The sequence below is a fragment of the Podarcis tiliguerta genome (assembly GCF_965153285.1).
Source record: "Podarcis tiliguerta genome assembly, chromosome: 11".
Classification (NCBI taxonomy): domain Eukaryota; kingdom Metazoa; phylum Chordata; class Lepidosauria; order Squamata; family Lacertidae; genus Podarcis; species Podarcis tiliguerta.
In genome coordinates this window covers 53,641,690-53,657,407 of record NC_139544.1, presented here as the reverse complement: position 1 = coordinate 53,657,407, position 15,718 = coordinate 53,641,690, and the positions used below count along the sequence as shown (strand labels likewise).

The 15,718-nt window shown below is 45.9% G+C and overlaps 1 protein-coding gene and 1 long non-coding RNA gene across 6 annotated transcripts in view; one reads left to right on the top strand and one right to left on the bottom strand.

The window, feature by feature from the left end:
* CTIF (cap binding complex dependent translation initiation factor) overlaps positions 1-9,192 on the top strand; it is a 206,331-nt gene extending 197,139 nt beyond the window's left edge. For 4 of the 5 annotated variants that reach the window (XM_083402882.1, XM_083402881.1, XM_083402880.1 and 1 more), the window contains 2 exons: positions 2,882-2,935; positions 4,691-9,192. In XM_083402882.1, the coding sequence (XP_083259008.1) occupies positions 2,882-2,935; positions 4,691-4,906 (270 nt within the window). In that variant the 3' untranslated portion in view covers positions 4,907-9,192. The remainder of the gene's footprint in view (positions 1-2,881; positions 2,936-4,690) is intronic. The other variant, XR_014502789.1, reaches the window with a different exon arrangement.
* Positions 9,193-11,851: 2,659 nt separating this feature from the next.
* LOC310659579 lies at positions 11,852-13,867 on the bottom strand. Its single transcript, XR_014502821.1, has 2 exons — positions 12,313-13,867; positions 11,852-12,159 (listed from the first exon to the last, which is right to left on the bottom strand). It is a non-coding gene; the product is annotated as an uncharacterized lncRNA (long non-coding RNA).
* Between the last annotated feature and the right edge of the window lie 1,851 nt (positions 13,868-15,718).

The window sequence follows — 15,718 nt, the reverse complement described above, 5'->3', positions numbered from 1 at the left end:
GAGCTTTCAGAATGCCTTCTCTTGCACCTGCGTTGTGTGTGTGTGTGTGTGTGTGTGTGTGTGTGTCTTTCTCGTGCTTTGTGTTTCCCAGCGTTCTTCAGATGAAGTCACACATCCTCTTCTCACAAAGTTAGTGCAGCTTCAGGCAGCCAGGAAATGTAGTCTGTCTGCCGGTTGGGTGGTTCTCCCACATGGAATGCCAAGGAATCTTCTGCAGCGTGTTATTCTAGCTCCAAAAGCAAAGGCCGCTCCTCGTCTGACTCCCGCCATTTCCTTCCTTCAAAGGCAGAAGAGGCAAGCGGTGAGGGATGGCTGTCTCCAGCCTGCCCTGCCTGGGGTCCTCCCAGAGACATTTGGGTGGCCCTGGTGGACGAAGAAGACTGCCATGGAGAAGGGAAGGTCTGGAGCAACCTTTCCCAACCTGGTGTCCTCAGCATGTTTTGCAGGACAGTACCCACCATCCCTGACTGTCATGGCATGTCCAGAGTGTGGAATTACTGTATTTTTCGCCCTATAGGAAGCACTTTGTCCCCTCCAAAAATGAAGGGGAAATCTGGGTGCGTCCTATGGGGCGAATGCAGACTTTCGCTGAAGCTTGGAGAGTGAGAGGGGTCGGTGCGCACCGACCCCTCTCGCTCTCCAGGCTTCAGGAAGACATCCGCAGCCTAGGCAGCCCTGCGGGAGTTCCTGCAGGGCTGTCTAGGCTGCGGATAGCAGTCTGCTTCCCGGAGCGCCAGGCGCGCTGAAAGCAGAGTGCCCAGCGCTTCGGGAACACATCTGCAGCCTAGGCAACCCTGCGGGGCTCCCCACAGGGAGTTTCCCGCAGGGCTCCCCACACTGCGGATAGCAGCCTGGCGCGAAGGGCGCCCTGAAGCAGAGCCCCCCGCCCGCCAGACAGACATCGGCCAGCCCCACAAGCTCGTGGGACAGCAGGGAGGCGCAGCGCCGCCATCCCGCTGTTCCTCGACCTGGTTCGGTTTCCCCGACCTGCTTTTGGGGGGGAAATAAAGTGGGGGAATTCCTTTATTTCCCCCCAAAAAAACTAGGTGCGTCCTATGGGACGGAGCGTCCTATGGGTCGAAAAATATGGTAGCTCTTTATTGTGCACTTTATTAAGTTAGGGGAAGGCGTGTCCGTCCATCCTACGTCTCCCAGCTAATCCTTGGCATGCACCCTTAAAGTACTGCTCCTTAAAGTTGTTGCGTTTGACACATGTATTCGCTAAGACATACATGGAACTCAAAAAGCTTTTATCTGGACATTACATTTAAAAAAACTGATTCATTTCTACATACATGGAACACAAAAGCTTCTATTTGGACATTACGTATATAAGAACTGATCTACAGTCATACCTTGGGTTACAGCCGCTTCAGGTTGCGTTTTTTCGGGTTGCGGACCGCTGAAACACAGAAATACTGGAACGGGTTACTTCCGGGTTTCGGCGGTCGCACATGCGCAGACGCGCTAAATCGCTCTATGCGCAGAAGCGCCGAATCACGTTCGCAAGCCGAGTGTCCCCTGTTTTTGTATTTCCTGTTCTAAATGTTGGTCCTTAATTGCTTCTGCTCAATTAGATAATGTGAAAAGAGTTATGTTTATATGATGCATAAAGCAGTTATATAGTTAAACACAGCCAGTTATGTTGTGGGTATATTTGCAACAGAAACGTCAGCTTATGTGTCTTGCCCACCCAAGCTGCGTGCAAGCAGGTGATGACTGCGTCTGTGTGTAACCTGCCCCTGCTCCAATCCTCTCCTGGTCCCAGGAGACAGTGGAGGTGAAGATGTGGAAGACCTTGACTCTACAACAGCCTGATCTCTCTCTCTCCTCCTCAGCCATTCTTTGCTCTCCAATTCTTCATCTTCTCCTGCCTCTGCCTCTCGCCTCCCGCCTGCTCCAGGCTCCCCCAGATCATTGACCCCCTTCTTCCAAGTCAGTCTCCAACCCCCCCCCCCCTTCTCCCAGTGCCCCACTCCTCAGTTTCCAGTCGCCACTCCTCAGGGTTCCAGCCAGTCCCTGACAACTATTGCTCATACTGGAGGGTACAAGGTTGTGGGAGGCTGGTCTAAATTAAACACTGGGAACCTGTAGCCCTTCCAGACATTGCTGGACTAAGCTCTCATCCTCCCTGACCATTCTAGGTGGGGCTCATGGGACTTGAAGTCCAACAGTCTCCGGAAGGCTTCAGATACTCCCCACCTCCCAGTCTAATGGATGGATTAATATGGAAGCTAAGGAAAATCACTATTTTTTTAAAAAATGATATTTATTAAAAGTTTTATAATTACAGAAGGAAAAGAAAAAACAAAAAACACAGTATATATATATAAAAGAGAGAGAGAAATTAAGAAAGATTGAAAAAATACATCAAAAAAGCAAAAAATAAAACAACACCTCCACCCCACTAAATAAAAAACAAAAACATTTAAAAACACTTCATTTTTTCACAACTCTATCCTTCAATGACTTATTTCCTCGACCTCCTCCCACCTCCCTTTTTTGTATTCCAGTTAATAATTAAGTCAGCAAATTCTTTCCATCTTTCACTGCTTACTATCGTTTAATTATCTTAATCCATTTTGACCTTATCTTCCCATCAAAATCTTAAAATTTATCTATACTTCAATCTAAAAAATAAAAAAGCCTTAAATCTTAAATCCTTAAATCTTAAGTCTTAAATCCTTATCATGTTTCTACTAAAGTCATATAAGTTCATTCCACCATCTCCCAATATTCCTTAATTATACTATATTACTCTAAATAATATTTTTAAAAAATTCCAATCTTCTTCCACCGTCTCTTCTCCCTAAGAAAAATCTCTAGTACATGAAAGGGTTTTCTAAGTGGCATCTCACTGTGTGATTTTGCTTTCTTACAGTTGTTGCAGTCTCAGGACATAAAGGAAGATGCTGTCCTTTGCTGTGCAATGGAGGTACGAATACTGACATTTTCGTCTTGAGACGCAGGCCGGGAGATGGATCCTCTCGTTTTTTGCTTTCTTGTTGGTCTCTCTATGGTTGAAAATCAGTCAGTGGATGAGAAAGAGGGTGGGGAGAGCCTGGCCCATAATCGTTTGCACCCCACCTCCCATGGTGTAGCGGATAGACTGGGACCTGGGAGACCTTGAGCTCCTTGGAGGAAAAGGTGGGGTATTACCAGGGCCGTCCTTACCTGGGAGTGCAAGGGGTGCGGGGCATCCGGGCGCCGAATTCTGGGGGCACCTCTCGATTGGCGGCAGTGAAAAGCAGTGGAGCAGAGTGATCTCAATATTTGGATTTTGAATTGTGTTTGGGGTTTTTTTTGTAAGTTTATACATTTTAGAGTCTAATAAAAATTTTTTAAAAAAAACAAACAAACCAATGCAGATACAGAATGGGATAAAACTGCTCATTTAAAAGGCTTGTTGAAAAACGGCCTTTAGCAGATTCTCAATAGACAACAGAGAAAGCATCTGCCTCCAGCGAGGAGTTGCCACCATGCTAAAGGCTGGATTCTGGTATCATTTGAACTGGACCTGCTAATGAGGAAGGGAGGGGGTGTTATTGGTTTGCTTTGTTCTTGTTTCATCATGTATTTTGTGCTTTTATCTTGCATTCTTATGATGCGAAACTGCCCTGAGATCTGCGGGTGAAGGGTGGTATACAAATTAAATTAGTAAACCAAATATCTGCAGAACGATATTTTAGGTATCCTGGTCCCAAGCTGTACAGTCATACCTCGGGTTACAGCCACTTCAGGTTGCGTCTTTTCGGGTTGCGGACCGCCGAAACCCAGAAGTACTGGAACGGGTTACTTCCGGGTTGCGGCGGTCACACATGCGCAGAAGCACTAAATCACACTTTGCACATGCGCAGAAGCGCTGAATCACAACCCGCCCGTGTGCAGACGCATTGGCAACCCGAGCGTCCACTGTAGAGCCGTTTGAATTTAGCCTGGCCGCTCATTGGCAGACGCTGCGATCCTTTTAAGCAGAGACGTAGCATGACGGCCGCAGTCTGATCCCATGAGCCTCTCTGGACTGCTGCATTTTGCACCGGCTGCAGCCCCAGAGCAAAATGCGTACGCTTGCCCAAAGAAAAGCAAAAGTAGACGAGGCTTCCTTCTCCACCTCCTTTCTTCCTTTTTTTTTTTTATAATATTTTATTAAGACTTTCACATAAAAAAAGAAAAAGAAAAATACAAAAGTAAAGAGGAAAACAAGTAAAAACAATTCCATTTTCATAGTATTTCTTACATTTGCTTGTTTCCCGGACTTCCCCACACCTCCCCTCTCTGTATTCCAATTCAAATATTTAGTCAGCAAATCCCTTCCCTCTGTCTTATCTTTATCTTAATCTTAGTGTATTGTACCTTTAATTCTTCATCTTTTTAACCTTCCAATTTTCCATACTCGTTCACCACATTATTACTAATAACCCTTTCACCTCAATCTAACATCATTCCAACATTCATTAATTTTATAATATTTCTGTAAATAGTCTTTAAATTTCTTCCAATCTTCCTCCACCATCTCTTCTCCCTGGTCTCTGATTCTGCCGGTCATTTTTGCCAGTTCCATATAGTCCATCACCTCCAGCTCCTTTCTTCCCAGGTGGAGAGAGAAGGTGGACTTGGTGGCACCAGGGTGGGTCAGGCCCTCTTTAACGCCCAGCGTTTGACCCCGTTCTCATTCTCTCTTTCTCGACAGCTGCAAAGCACCGGCCGGCTCCTGGAGGAGCAGCTGCCGGAGATGATGATGGAGCTGCTGGCGATTGCCCGCGACAAGATGCTGTGCCCCTCGGAGTCCATGCTGACCCGGTCCCTCCTCCTGGAGGTCATTGAGCTGCACGCCAACAACTGGAATCCCCTGACGCCCCCCATCACGCAGTACTACAACAAGACAATCCAGAAACTGACAGCCTGAGAGGGAGGCGGGCTTGGTGGTGGAGAGCCAGGAGAAGGAGGAAGACACGCACTTTAAAAACAAAACAAAAAGCAAAACACAACAGGAGAGAGAGAGAAAAAGGATTTGGGCAAGGAACTGAGCTACAGCAACCAGGGAAAGGACCGAGCGACCTTTTGTGGTCCAGAAACCTAAGAAGAAAAACTCCCAGCATGCTTACGAATATGTTCCTGGGGGCGAAGCATGTTTCTTTTCAGCCGTGTCCTCAAGTGCCGTCGCCGCCCCCCCACTCCCTCCGTGCCTGCTTTTTTTTGTTTTGTTTCGAGGCTCCCCTTTCTCCATGCCGCCCCCGTCGCTCATTCAGCCCCACATCCCGCCGGGTCATTGTTTCGGTTCGAGAAAGAACACGGCGGACATGAATAGGGAGCGCGGAGAGCCCAGGCAGAGATGGCTTTCACCAGCCGCCTCCTGGCTTGCAGTGACCAACTGGCGGGAGGCAGAACGCAGCAGATGTCTTTTGGGGGGACAAAGGCAGACACGTTCCACACCAGACTCTGGTAATTGACAGCTTTTGTCAGGCAAAGAGACACCCCCCCTCCTCCCTCCCCCTCCTTTCTTCCACTCCTCTTGTCTTCATGGTTTTGTCTCCTTCGCTTTCCTCCTGTTCCACCCCCCCTTTCATCCGACCCTGAAGCCCCCATTCCAGATTAGACATTCAGAGGGGATAAAATTCTCTCTTTCACTCTCCCCACCCCCTTCCCAAAAAAGAAAAATTGCACTGGGTATTGTTTTTCTTTTCTTTTCTTTTCTCATTGGTGTATTATTTTATGCACATTATGTATAGCATGTATCTTATATATACGAACGGACAAATTGCTATCTTGAGTTTTGGGAAGCAAAGATAATGTCACGACGCAAGCGCAGGGTTGCTTGAGGACTTCAAAGTACTGGGAGCGCAACCCCAAAGCCACTTTAGAAGTATTATAGCCACAAAACGTCTTGCCCGGTGGGTTCGCATTAGCAGCCTGATTCCATGATGATTTCACCAGGACTTGTTTTCCAGGTCAAATCCACACGTTGCGATTGCTGTCAGAATATACCAGCGTTGGTACCAGTTTCCTGAAGGGAATGTCTAACCTAGTGATTTCACACAAAAGTGTTGAAATCTTTTAATTGCCGTGTACACAAGTGTTTAAAGAATCGTGTGCACAGGGACAGAGGATATCCGCACGTTAAGAGTTCAGGACAAGAAACACTGGTGTTTCTCTCAGCAGTTGTAATGTGTGGGTGTCCCTTAATCATGCGCTTAAATTATATTAAATTAAAGCATAGCTTAAATGAAATTCAGAGCAGTGCGCCAGATGATTTCAGAAACGGTCAGTCTGCAGCTAATCGGTTGAAGTTGAAGGTTGTGGGGGATGACATTTGTCAGCTAATCAAGAAGCAGCTCAGCCTTTGGGTTGGGGTTTGTGTGTTAACACTTTTCCTGCTTACGGACGGCTTTTTAATTCGTCTTATTCCTAATTACACAGTTGAACCAGGGCCCCTTACAGCTGAGCCTAGAAACGAGAAAAAGAATCGGGGTGGGAAGAGGGGAGTGGAAGTTGTTCTTTAGAAGCCAATAAATAGGAGGAGATATGTACGTATGTATGTGGTATTTGAAGTTTTGGACAGAGACAGAGAAAGAAGGAAGGAAGGCTTTTGTGTTCTGACAATAAGAGTTTCATTTTTATGGGTTGTATCCAGTGTGAGTCATATTCAGAGTAAACCCATTGACACTGATCGACTTAAGTTAGCCATGTCCTTTAATTTTAGTGGGTCTAGATACAACCCTATGTTTATTTCACCAATACTTATTGTGTTGCAGAGCCATAGGGTTTTAGCTGAAACCTGCCATTGGTTATTTCTCCCACTCTAGAAGGCCAGTTTTCTGAATGAATAAGCCACCCAAAGAGGATTATTTATCTGCGTGAGATGAAGTTTTTAGATAATAATAATAATAATTTATTTATACCCCGCCCATCTGGCTGGGTTTCCCCAGCCACTCTGGGTGGCTTCCAACAAAATATTAAAATACAATAGCTTCCCTAAAGAGGGCTGCCTTCAGATGTCTGTAGGGAGTTAGGGAGAAGGGAGTTACAGTGGAGAGCCCTCCGTCAACCTGGTGCCCTCAGTATGCTTTTGGATTACAGTTCCCATCAGCCCCTGCCAGCACTGAGTAGCCCAGTAGCATCTTGGGATCACCAAGGTTGATGGAGCCTGGAGCAGAGGAAGGGTGGCAGAGCTACTAAGGCAAGGTTCCTTCTGAGTACTTCACACCACAATTCCCGCTTCATTTTAAAAGCAGCTCTGTCCTTGCTGGGGGGCAGAAATTTAGTTGTGAGGCAGGGTGAGGTGCGAGTCACGGCACCACGTGTTGTTAACCATTGTTAAGGTTTACGTTTCGGTTTCTTGGATTTGTGGATCCCTTCCAACCACAAGAAGCCCTGAAGCGATTCACAAGAAGAATAAAGCACAGTGGTGAAAACAATGCAAACAATGCAGTCATTGGGGCTGTCCTGATACCTGAGAAAACCCAAAATGCCATTGCCTGGCACCAGAAGGTGGCAAAGTTGGTACCAGGTGGGCCTTCCTGCAGAGAGCATTCCGTCAATGCAGAAAAGGCCCGTTCTCTCATTGTCACCTTCTAGGTCTCCCTCGGAGGTGGCACACAGAGAAGGGCCTCAGTTGACAATCTCAGGGTCTGGGCAGGTTCATATAAGGTTAAGGTGTCTCTTTAGATTTAGGAGTCCCCGGCCATATACAATGCTTTAAGGGTCCACACTTTTAAATGGACCCACGTAAAAATCAAGCATGCATTATTTGTCGGTAGCAGACAAAGTATGCCCATAGACCACCTTGGTTCCACTGCACAGGAGTTGTCTCAACAGCACAGACAGGATTGCGTATTCAGGATTTAGGGCAGGCATCCCTCCTGGACCGGCCCTGTATTAGCCCAAGGGCTTAATCCTCCTGAAGACCCTTATAATGTGGGGTTGGTTGCCTTGGAATAGCCTGGGCATCCAGTGGATTGGGCCCTCAATCCTTCCAGTTCCACCAAAAGCTCAGGGATTTTGCAAGCACCATCGTAGGGAGCAACCTAAAGCGAGGACACGCCAACCTAGAAGTTAGCTATGAGCACATCTCCATTGCAGACTTCAGTAAACCTGTCTTTAACTGTCATGGCTTTAGTCTTATCATCCCAAGGGAAAAGTAGTTCTGTAAAAGAATCTCGCAGGGCCCCCACCCCTTTGCTGCTAGACTGGGTGAGGAAGTGCACATTTTGGGGTACCATTGAAGAAGCGGCAGTTCTGGTTTTAAACCAGATTTTCTGCATCGTAAGGACATGGAAAGAGCCCTGCTGGCTCACCCCCCCCCCCCCAGGCCTATCTGGTCCAGTAGCTGATTTCACACATTGGCCACCCAATAAACCTGGATGTGAAGCAGGTTCACAAGCAGAAGGCAAAGGGCAGTGGCTTTCTCCAGCAGCTGCTTCCCAGGGACTGGTAGAGGCATGCATTGGTAAAGTAGCAGCCATTGATAAAACATATCAGTGCATTTCCTTGTCATTTTCCTGGTGAGAAAGAAGTGGGTTAGTCGCACAAGGGAATCAAATCAGCATCATTTGTGCAACCTGAATTTGACAGTGAGAGACTGAATCCCACCCAAAAACAGTGATAGTCTGGGAGCTCCTGCTGCCAGAAAATGCTGCAAGGGCCATTCACTTAGAAGGGAGGATAAGAGAAATTCATAGAGGAGGGGAGGAAACCATCAACTGCTAACTGTTAGCAGGCAGTCTTCCTCGTAGCAACTCTTAACGGGGAGCAGAGAACAGGGGAAGTGTGTTATCTATGTGTCCTGTTTCGCTGCAAGTTACCCTAAAATTAAGATTTGCCACATGTAGGCTCCCAGTTTGAAACCTCGTGGTGAGACTTTCTGAGGAGGGGAGGCCTGGGGCTTTTGCGAAGGGCATCAGCCTTCGTCTCCCTTGCTGAGCTGCAATTTGGGGTCGCTTTCCCAGTTGTTTAGCCACTTCCCTTCTGCCTGTCCCGAAACGCCTGCTAATCTGTGTGGCACTCAAGTTTTCAGAGGTAATTTCAGCCTCGGTGGCACTTGGTGTGTGTCCCTTGCAAACTTATTTTCCACCCGTCACTATTGCAAAAAACAACCACCACCACAACCCTGTGTAATCTTTCTGGTTTAGGCAAATGGAAGAATCTCTTCTCCTGCACTAATTGGAAGGGAGCGAAGAGGTAGAACACAACAAAGAATTAATACAGCCACAAACTGCCTGGTGTCATATATGGAAGTGCAGCATTCCTCCTCTGTTCCATTCAGTGCTTTCAGTTTGACCTCTGAAAAATATTAAATGGAGGGCAGATGGAGGACCTACTCCAGTGCAGACCTATATTTTACTGCCTTTCGAAAGCCCTAAATTTTCACTTAATCACTTGCAATTTTCTTGGACTATGAAGAGGGAAAGCAAAAGCCGCATGACGGTAATTCTGTTAAAGTGCTTTGCTGCCGCCAGCCATGAAAGCTCCGGTCAGGGATGGCCTTTAATAGAGATTGCTTTTGAATAGCAGCCGTGGACCCAGCCTTAATGGAATCGGTCCCATTACTTCCTTCTGCAGTCCTGGGTTTCCTCCTCGGCCTCCAGTGGGCAACATCTGTGTTCATCTCCCGATAGCGGTGTGTCCCAGTGCCCTTCCATGACTAATTTATATGTAAGCATCCTCCAATTTAATTTCTTTCAGCCAGTGTCTTGATTATTTAACCTGATGTTCTGATTGTTCCACTCATCTGTGGAAATCTAAACGTTGGTAAAAATTATAAACAGCTTCTCCTGAGCCCTTTGACATCAACAAATTGTTGGTGTGTTGTTGCTTTTAAAATATAACAACAAGAAGCTATTGGCTTCTGATTGGGGGTGATTTTCCTCAGGTAAATAGAACCTCCACTTACAGCTGCAGTATACATCAGAAATGCCAGATGCTGTAGCCAAGCCAGAAAGGGAAAGCATTAGACCTCAGTGGCCTCCTTCCCTGAGCTTCTCTGAGAAAGAACCTTTGTCGTATCTGTTATAGACAGAACCTTGCAGTAGAACAACTTTGGGCTGATCCAGCCAGACAATCTCTTATTTAGTTGAGATGCCTCTGCCAAGCTCAGTATGGAATAAATCCGCGACATCACCATCCAGTAAGGCTTTTGACAAAGCTCCCCATTATATTCTTGCAGAGAAGCTGGTAACATTGGCTGGGCATGCAACTGTTTGGTGGATTTGCAGCCAGTTGACTGACCGAACCCAAAGAGTACTCATCAATGGTTCCTCATCAGCCTGGAAAAAAGTGGCCCGTGGGGTGCCACAGGGTTCTATCCTGGACCCGTTGTTGTTCAGCGTCTTTATAAATGACTTGGATGAAGGAATGGAGGGGGTGCTCATCAAATTTACAGATGACACCAAACTGGGAGGGTTAGCTAATGTTGCAGAAGACAGAATCAGAATTCAAAATGACCTTAACAGATTGGAGAACTGGGCCCAAACTAACAAAATGAATTTCAACAGGGACAAATGTAAGGTTCTGCACGTAGGCAGGAAGAACCGGCTGCAAAAATATAAGATGTGAGGGGTATCTGCCTTACCAGTAATTTGAAAGGGATCTAATGGTCTTGGTGGACTACAAGCTTAACATGAGTCAACAGTGTGATGCAGCAGCAGAAAAGCAAAGCTGGTGCTATTCTAGGCTGCATCAACAGAAGTATAATCTCCAGATCAAGGGAGGTCATTGCACCACTCTGTTATTCCACCTTGGCCAGGCCACACCTGGAATACTGTGTCCTGTTCTGAACACCACAATTTAAGAAGGATAATGACCAAGCTGGAACATGTGCAGAGGAGGGCAACCAAGATGATCAGTGATATGGAAACCAAGCCTTATGAGGAATGGTTGAGGAAGTTGGGTATGTTTAGGCTAGATAAGGGAAGGCTGAGAGGAAATATCTAAAGAGCTATTACATGGAAGAGGGAGCAAAAAAATTAGGAAGAACTTTCTGATGGTAAGAGCTGTTCGACAGTGGAACAGACTCCCAGAAGAGATGGTGGTTTCTCCTTCCTTGGAGGTTTTTAAGCAGAGGTTGAGTGGCCATCTGTCATGGATGCTTTAGTTGAGATTCCTGCATCGCAGGGGGTTGGACTAGATGACCCTCAGGGTCCCTTCCAACTTTACAATTCTGTGAATATTAGCTGCATTTGGATCAAGGGCCAGATACCTTTGCATACATCTACACTAACATACTGTATTGGGGACACCATGACTGAACCCCACTAAATGGTGAGTTGATTACACCTGCGCTGCTTCTTCAAGAGGCTTCCCTTCTTCTGAGCTGAAGGTTTTGGGTTCTTTCATTGGGGATTGTGGTTCAAGTGAACCTAGCAAAATGTGAGTATGTTCCAGGAAGGGCTGTAGAGCCTCAGGAAGAGGGTGCAGTGCTAAGATGCAGAAAGACGCAGTGCCCTCCATAGCGAAGCCTTAGCTGGTGTTACAGTAATTTCCATAGGAATGATGGGCAATCAATTCTATGACTTCTGTGGGATCAAGGAAGAAGTGCACTTAGGTGTAGCACAAGGGGGATGGCTAAAGTTGGCCTCTGTCCCTGGGGACTCAGGACAGTGAGAATCAAACCTGCTTCACAGCTCTTTCCTGAACCTTGTTTCTTGGTCACACTTGAGTATGACAGCATGGTGATTGGGCGGGGGGATAGATGTAAAAGTCTGGAGAAAATTAAGTGACTGGCCTCCCCCTTTCTGTACCAGGAATGAATTGATATTTCAGCATATTGTGGTAGAGCGGAACAGCTTATTTCTTTGTAAACACTTTGTGGCGGTACCCAGCCCCAGTTTTTTGTTTTCACTGAAGGATCTTAGACTTGTTTTCACTAAAGGATCTTAGACTTATGTAGCAACCCTCCCTTGGGAATCTCATACAGAGCAGCTCTTAATGGAACTGTCTTCTTTACTCTGAATGCTAATCTGGAATGAAAGGCCCACCCCCTTGTTCTGTTCTCACAATTACCGCAACGTTTCAGAAGAACTCAAGTACAGGACCAGCTAATGCACACCAGACAAACTTCAGAACGCTTTTAGCTACCCTTTCGTTTGACAAGTGGGTTTGCATGAACAGGGAGAAGGGGGTTCCTAAAGATTTTAGGGAAGCGTGATCCACAGTCCTGAGCCGCTCGAGTGGACAGTGGCGTAGCGTGGGGGGTGCAGGGGGGCCGGCCGCACCGGGCGCAACATCTGGGGGTTAGGGTTAGGGGCACAAATCCACGGGTTAGGGGCTGCAAATTACTTGCCTTGCCCCGGGTGCTGACAACCCACGCTACGCCACTGCGTGTGGATCATGCCAGTTCAGGGTTAAACTAATCTGGTTTAATATTGCTCTCTGCTCCAGGGTTTTGATGGGGTTTTTTTTAAAAAAAATGTGGGTGGTGAGTCCCCTTTTCATTTCCTATTCTCTCACGACACTGGGTCCTGTGTACCAGGACTTCCTAACTTTTGGGGTGCAGCCATTAGGCTATTTGCACCCTGATCCAAGGGCTGGAACAAGCCCACCCTCTCACAAGAGTACAGGCACCATAGTACAATTGGCTCAAGCAATAAAATGTTTCCCACGCGCTTGTTTGGAATGAGGTCATTGACTGGGGACGGAGTAGGAACAAATAGGTCTTCTCAAGAGGAGAGATGGGCAGTCGCATAGCCCTTTGCCTTTCCAGAACGAGATAGCAACGCAGGAACACTATTTGCGTGAAATCCAAATGCAGAACCATTTCTTTTCCATTCGGCTGCAATGCTGAGCAAAAGTTCTTACCGCGTCTTGATCGAAATCCAGGACGTTCGGCGAAGACCAGATGAAATTGCAGGTCTCCCTCAAAGCCTGCCTGTTGGAGAAGGACAAAAAAAGCGGTAGCTTGTTAAGTGATCATGTGAGCATCCTTGAAGTTACTCATTTCTGTTGCGATCCTTTGCACAGTGGGGTCTACCTCCAGAAAACGTATGCCTTGGATTGCAGCCCTGGTTCTTATTCCCCACCCTGTGGATATGTCTGGTGTTGTTGTTTTTAATTTATTTAAAGCTAATTGTTTTCTTAAACTGGCTAATCATTAATACTCCTATCAACCCGGATGCATATCTAGGGTCTGCAGAATTAAGTTAACATTTAAGCTATCAAAATCCTGTGTCAAAAAAAAAATTGTATGGAGCCCTGGTTTTCTTTAGAACACAGAGTTACGTTAACGATTTTTTTTAATTGCAAAAAAAAATATGTATTTATTTTGTTTGAAAACCAACATTTAATTTAATCATTTATCATATTTTGGGGTTTTTTTAAGTGCTTTTGTTTAAAAAATATTGTTAAAAAATTAAAAAAAAAACCATTATGGAACTGGGGAGACTTAGATGTTTGTAATAAGAGGAAGGCGGCTGGGGAAAAAACGCTCCCATCATTTCCAACATTTAATAGACTGTTAAGGGAAAGGGAGAGGACAATTCTTCATGGCAATTCAGTTTTGTTTATGGAACATCCCGAACCGCTGTATGCTATAAAATACATCATCTGAGTAATAAAAGTTTCAAGCTCGACAGTTTGCCATCTCTGTTGATATGTGGTATCAGTTCTGGTGGTCTTAAAAGACTTGCTTATTTTGTTTGGCTTGGAACGAAGAATGGGAGAAAGGAAGCCATTACAGCAAAAAAAAAGTACAAAACCCCTGGGTTTGGATGGAGCCATTTTTTCACTTTTAGAACAGCTGGAACGGACTGTATTGTTCATTTGTGTGCTTGATCCAGCAAGAAGCATCCATGTGCTGTTCCCAGCGACTCCAGTCTTTAAATGCTCACCACGCACCAAACACACACATTTACAACAGTCCCTTTCAATTGCAGTGGAGAGGGCTGAGCATGCTACCGAAACCATCACACAATTAAACAACCTTAGACGGCAATCCTATCTCCATTTACCATAGAGTAAGCCCCATTAAGCTAGAAAACAAAGCATCGTGGGTGGCTTTGAAAGCTACATTTTCTCTTTTTTCATATCATTTTTATTAGTTTTACAATAATACTTTCCAATGCAATGTCCCCTCTTATATTACACACGTTGGCTTTTTAGGGCCCTGACTTCCTTCAAACCTTCCTTATGATTTCCTATCTTTCATTTCAAATTTCTGCATTTTCACTATTTGACCATTCCTTTAAAATCAATAACATGAAAACATCATACATTCTTATTCTTATCTGCAGTGGTTTTTGTACCTTTCCTTACAAAGCTGCTTGCAATCCTACCAACGTATTTGATTGAATACAATTGTCTTTCAAATAATTTGCAAATTTAGTCCAGTCCTTGATGAACTTTTGGTCCCGCTGTTCTCTGATTCTTCCCGTCATTTTGGCCAGTTCCGCGTACTCCATTAGCTTCAAGTGCCATTCTTCCTTTGTTGGTAATTCCAGAAAGCTACATTTTCAAGGCCATCCCAACATGTCCTTTCCTCATCCATTCATCACTTCTCGTGGAAATCCACCATTATGACATTTATGATGGCTGAACCAGGTGTACTGGGGGGTGGGGGCTCCTCAGGAACAATATGTGCTATCCCAAATCCTTCTGGCTGTTCTGTTGGCTTCTGGACAGCGGTAGGAATGCACCCTACCCTGGGTCTGGATGGAACCATTTCTTCACTTTTAAGAGTGACCAAAACAAGTTGCGTTGTGCATTAGCGGCCACTATGCTTCTCCCGGGAACATGAGAATCCTTTTTTTTTTTCTGGGAGAAGACCTTCCATGAACTACAACTCCCAGTCTGCCTTTGGTGGCGATGGTGCAAAATTTCACAGCTTAGATATTGGGTCACTCATAGCTTGGTGGTTTAGAACGTGGTGCTGATAACGCCAAGGTTGCTGGTACGATCCCCATACGGGGCAGCTGCGTATTCGTGCATTGCAAGGCATTGGACTAGACCAGCCTTTCTCAACCTGTGGGTCACCAGATGTTGTTGGACTACAACTCCCATCATCCCTAGCTAGCAAGGCCAGAGCTCAGGGATGATGGGAGTTGTAGTCCAACAACATCTGGGGACCCACAGGTTGAGAACCACTGGACTAGATTATCCTCAGGGTCCCTTCCAACTCTCCAATTCTATTACAGGTGTGTGTTCTGGCAGACAGAGAAGTGCCACCATTTAACAAGTGCAATCTCTGAATTTGATTTGATTTAGCAGTGGGCTTCCCTGTGTTGGCTTTTCGCAGTGTAGTAACGCTGCAGAGAGCTTGCTGGGAGACCATGCATTAGAAAAAGAAGGGACTCAAAAATAACTTAAACAAGGTTTTAATAAGAAAAATAAAAACTCCTTAAACACTAAATACAACTACAAACAAACACGACCCAACCACCAACCCATCCCCCAGGGTAAATGGCAGAGCTAGGTGCTGCCCCTTATATACTGCAGCCAATTCCCGACACAGCTTAATCAATGCAACTCAGCAGCACCTGCTATGCTTCACAGCTGTAAAGCTGGATCTCGTTAGTTTGCTCTGGCCCTTGCTCCGGCCCCTTAAAGGTATACACATTGGGTGAAACAATGATGAACCTTTAGATTTAAAGAAACAGTTCAACACCCTGAACCAGCCCACATCATTACTGTTACTGCTAGTATTATTGCATATTAATCAATCCCACCCTCCCTCCAAGGAGCTCAAGGGGTGGTGTATATAATTCTCCCACTCTCCATTTTATTCTCACAA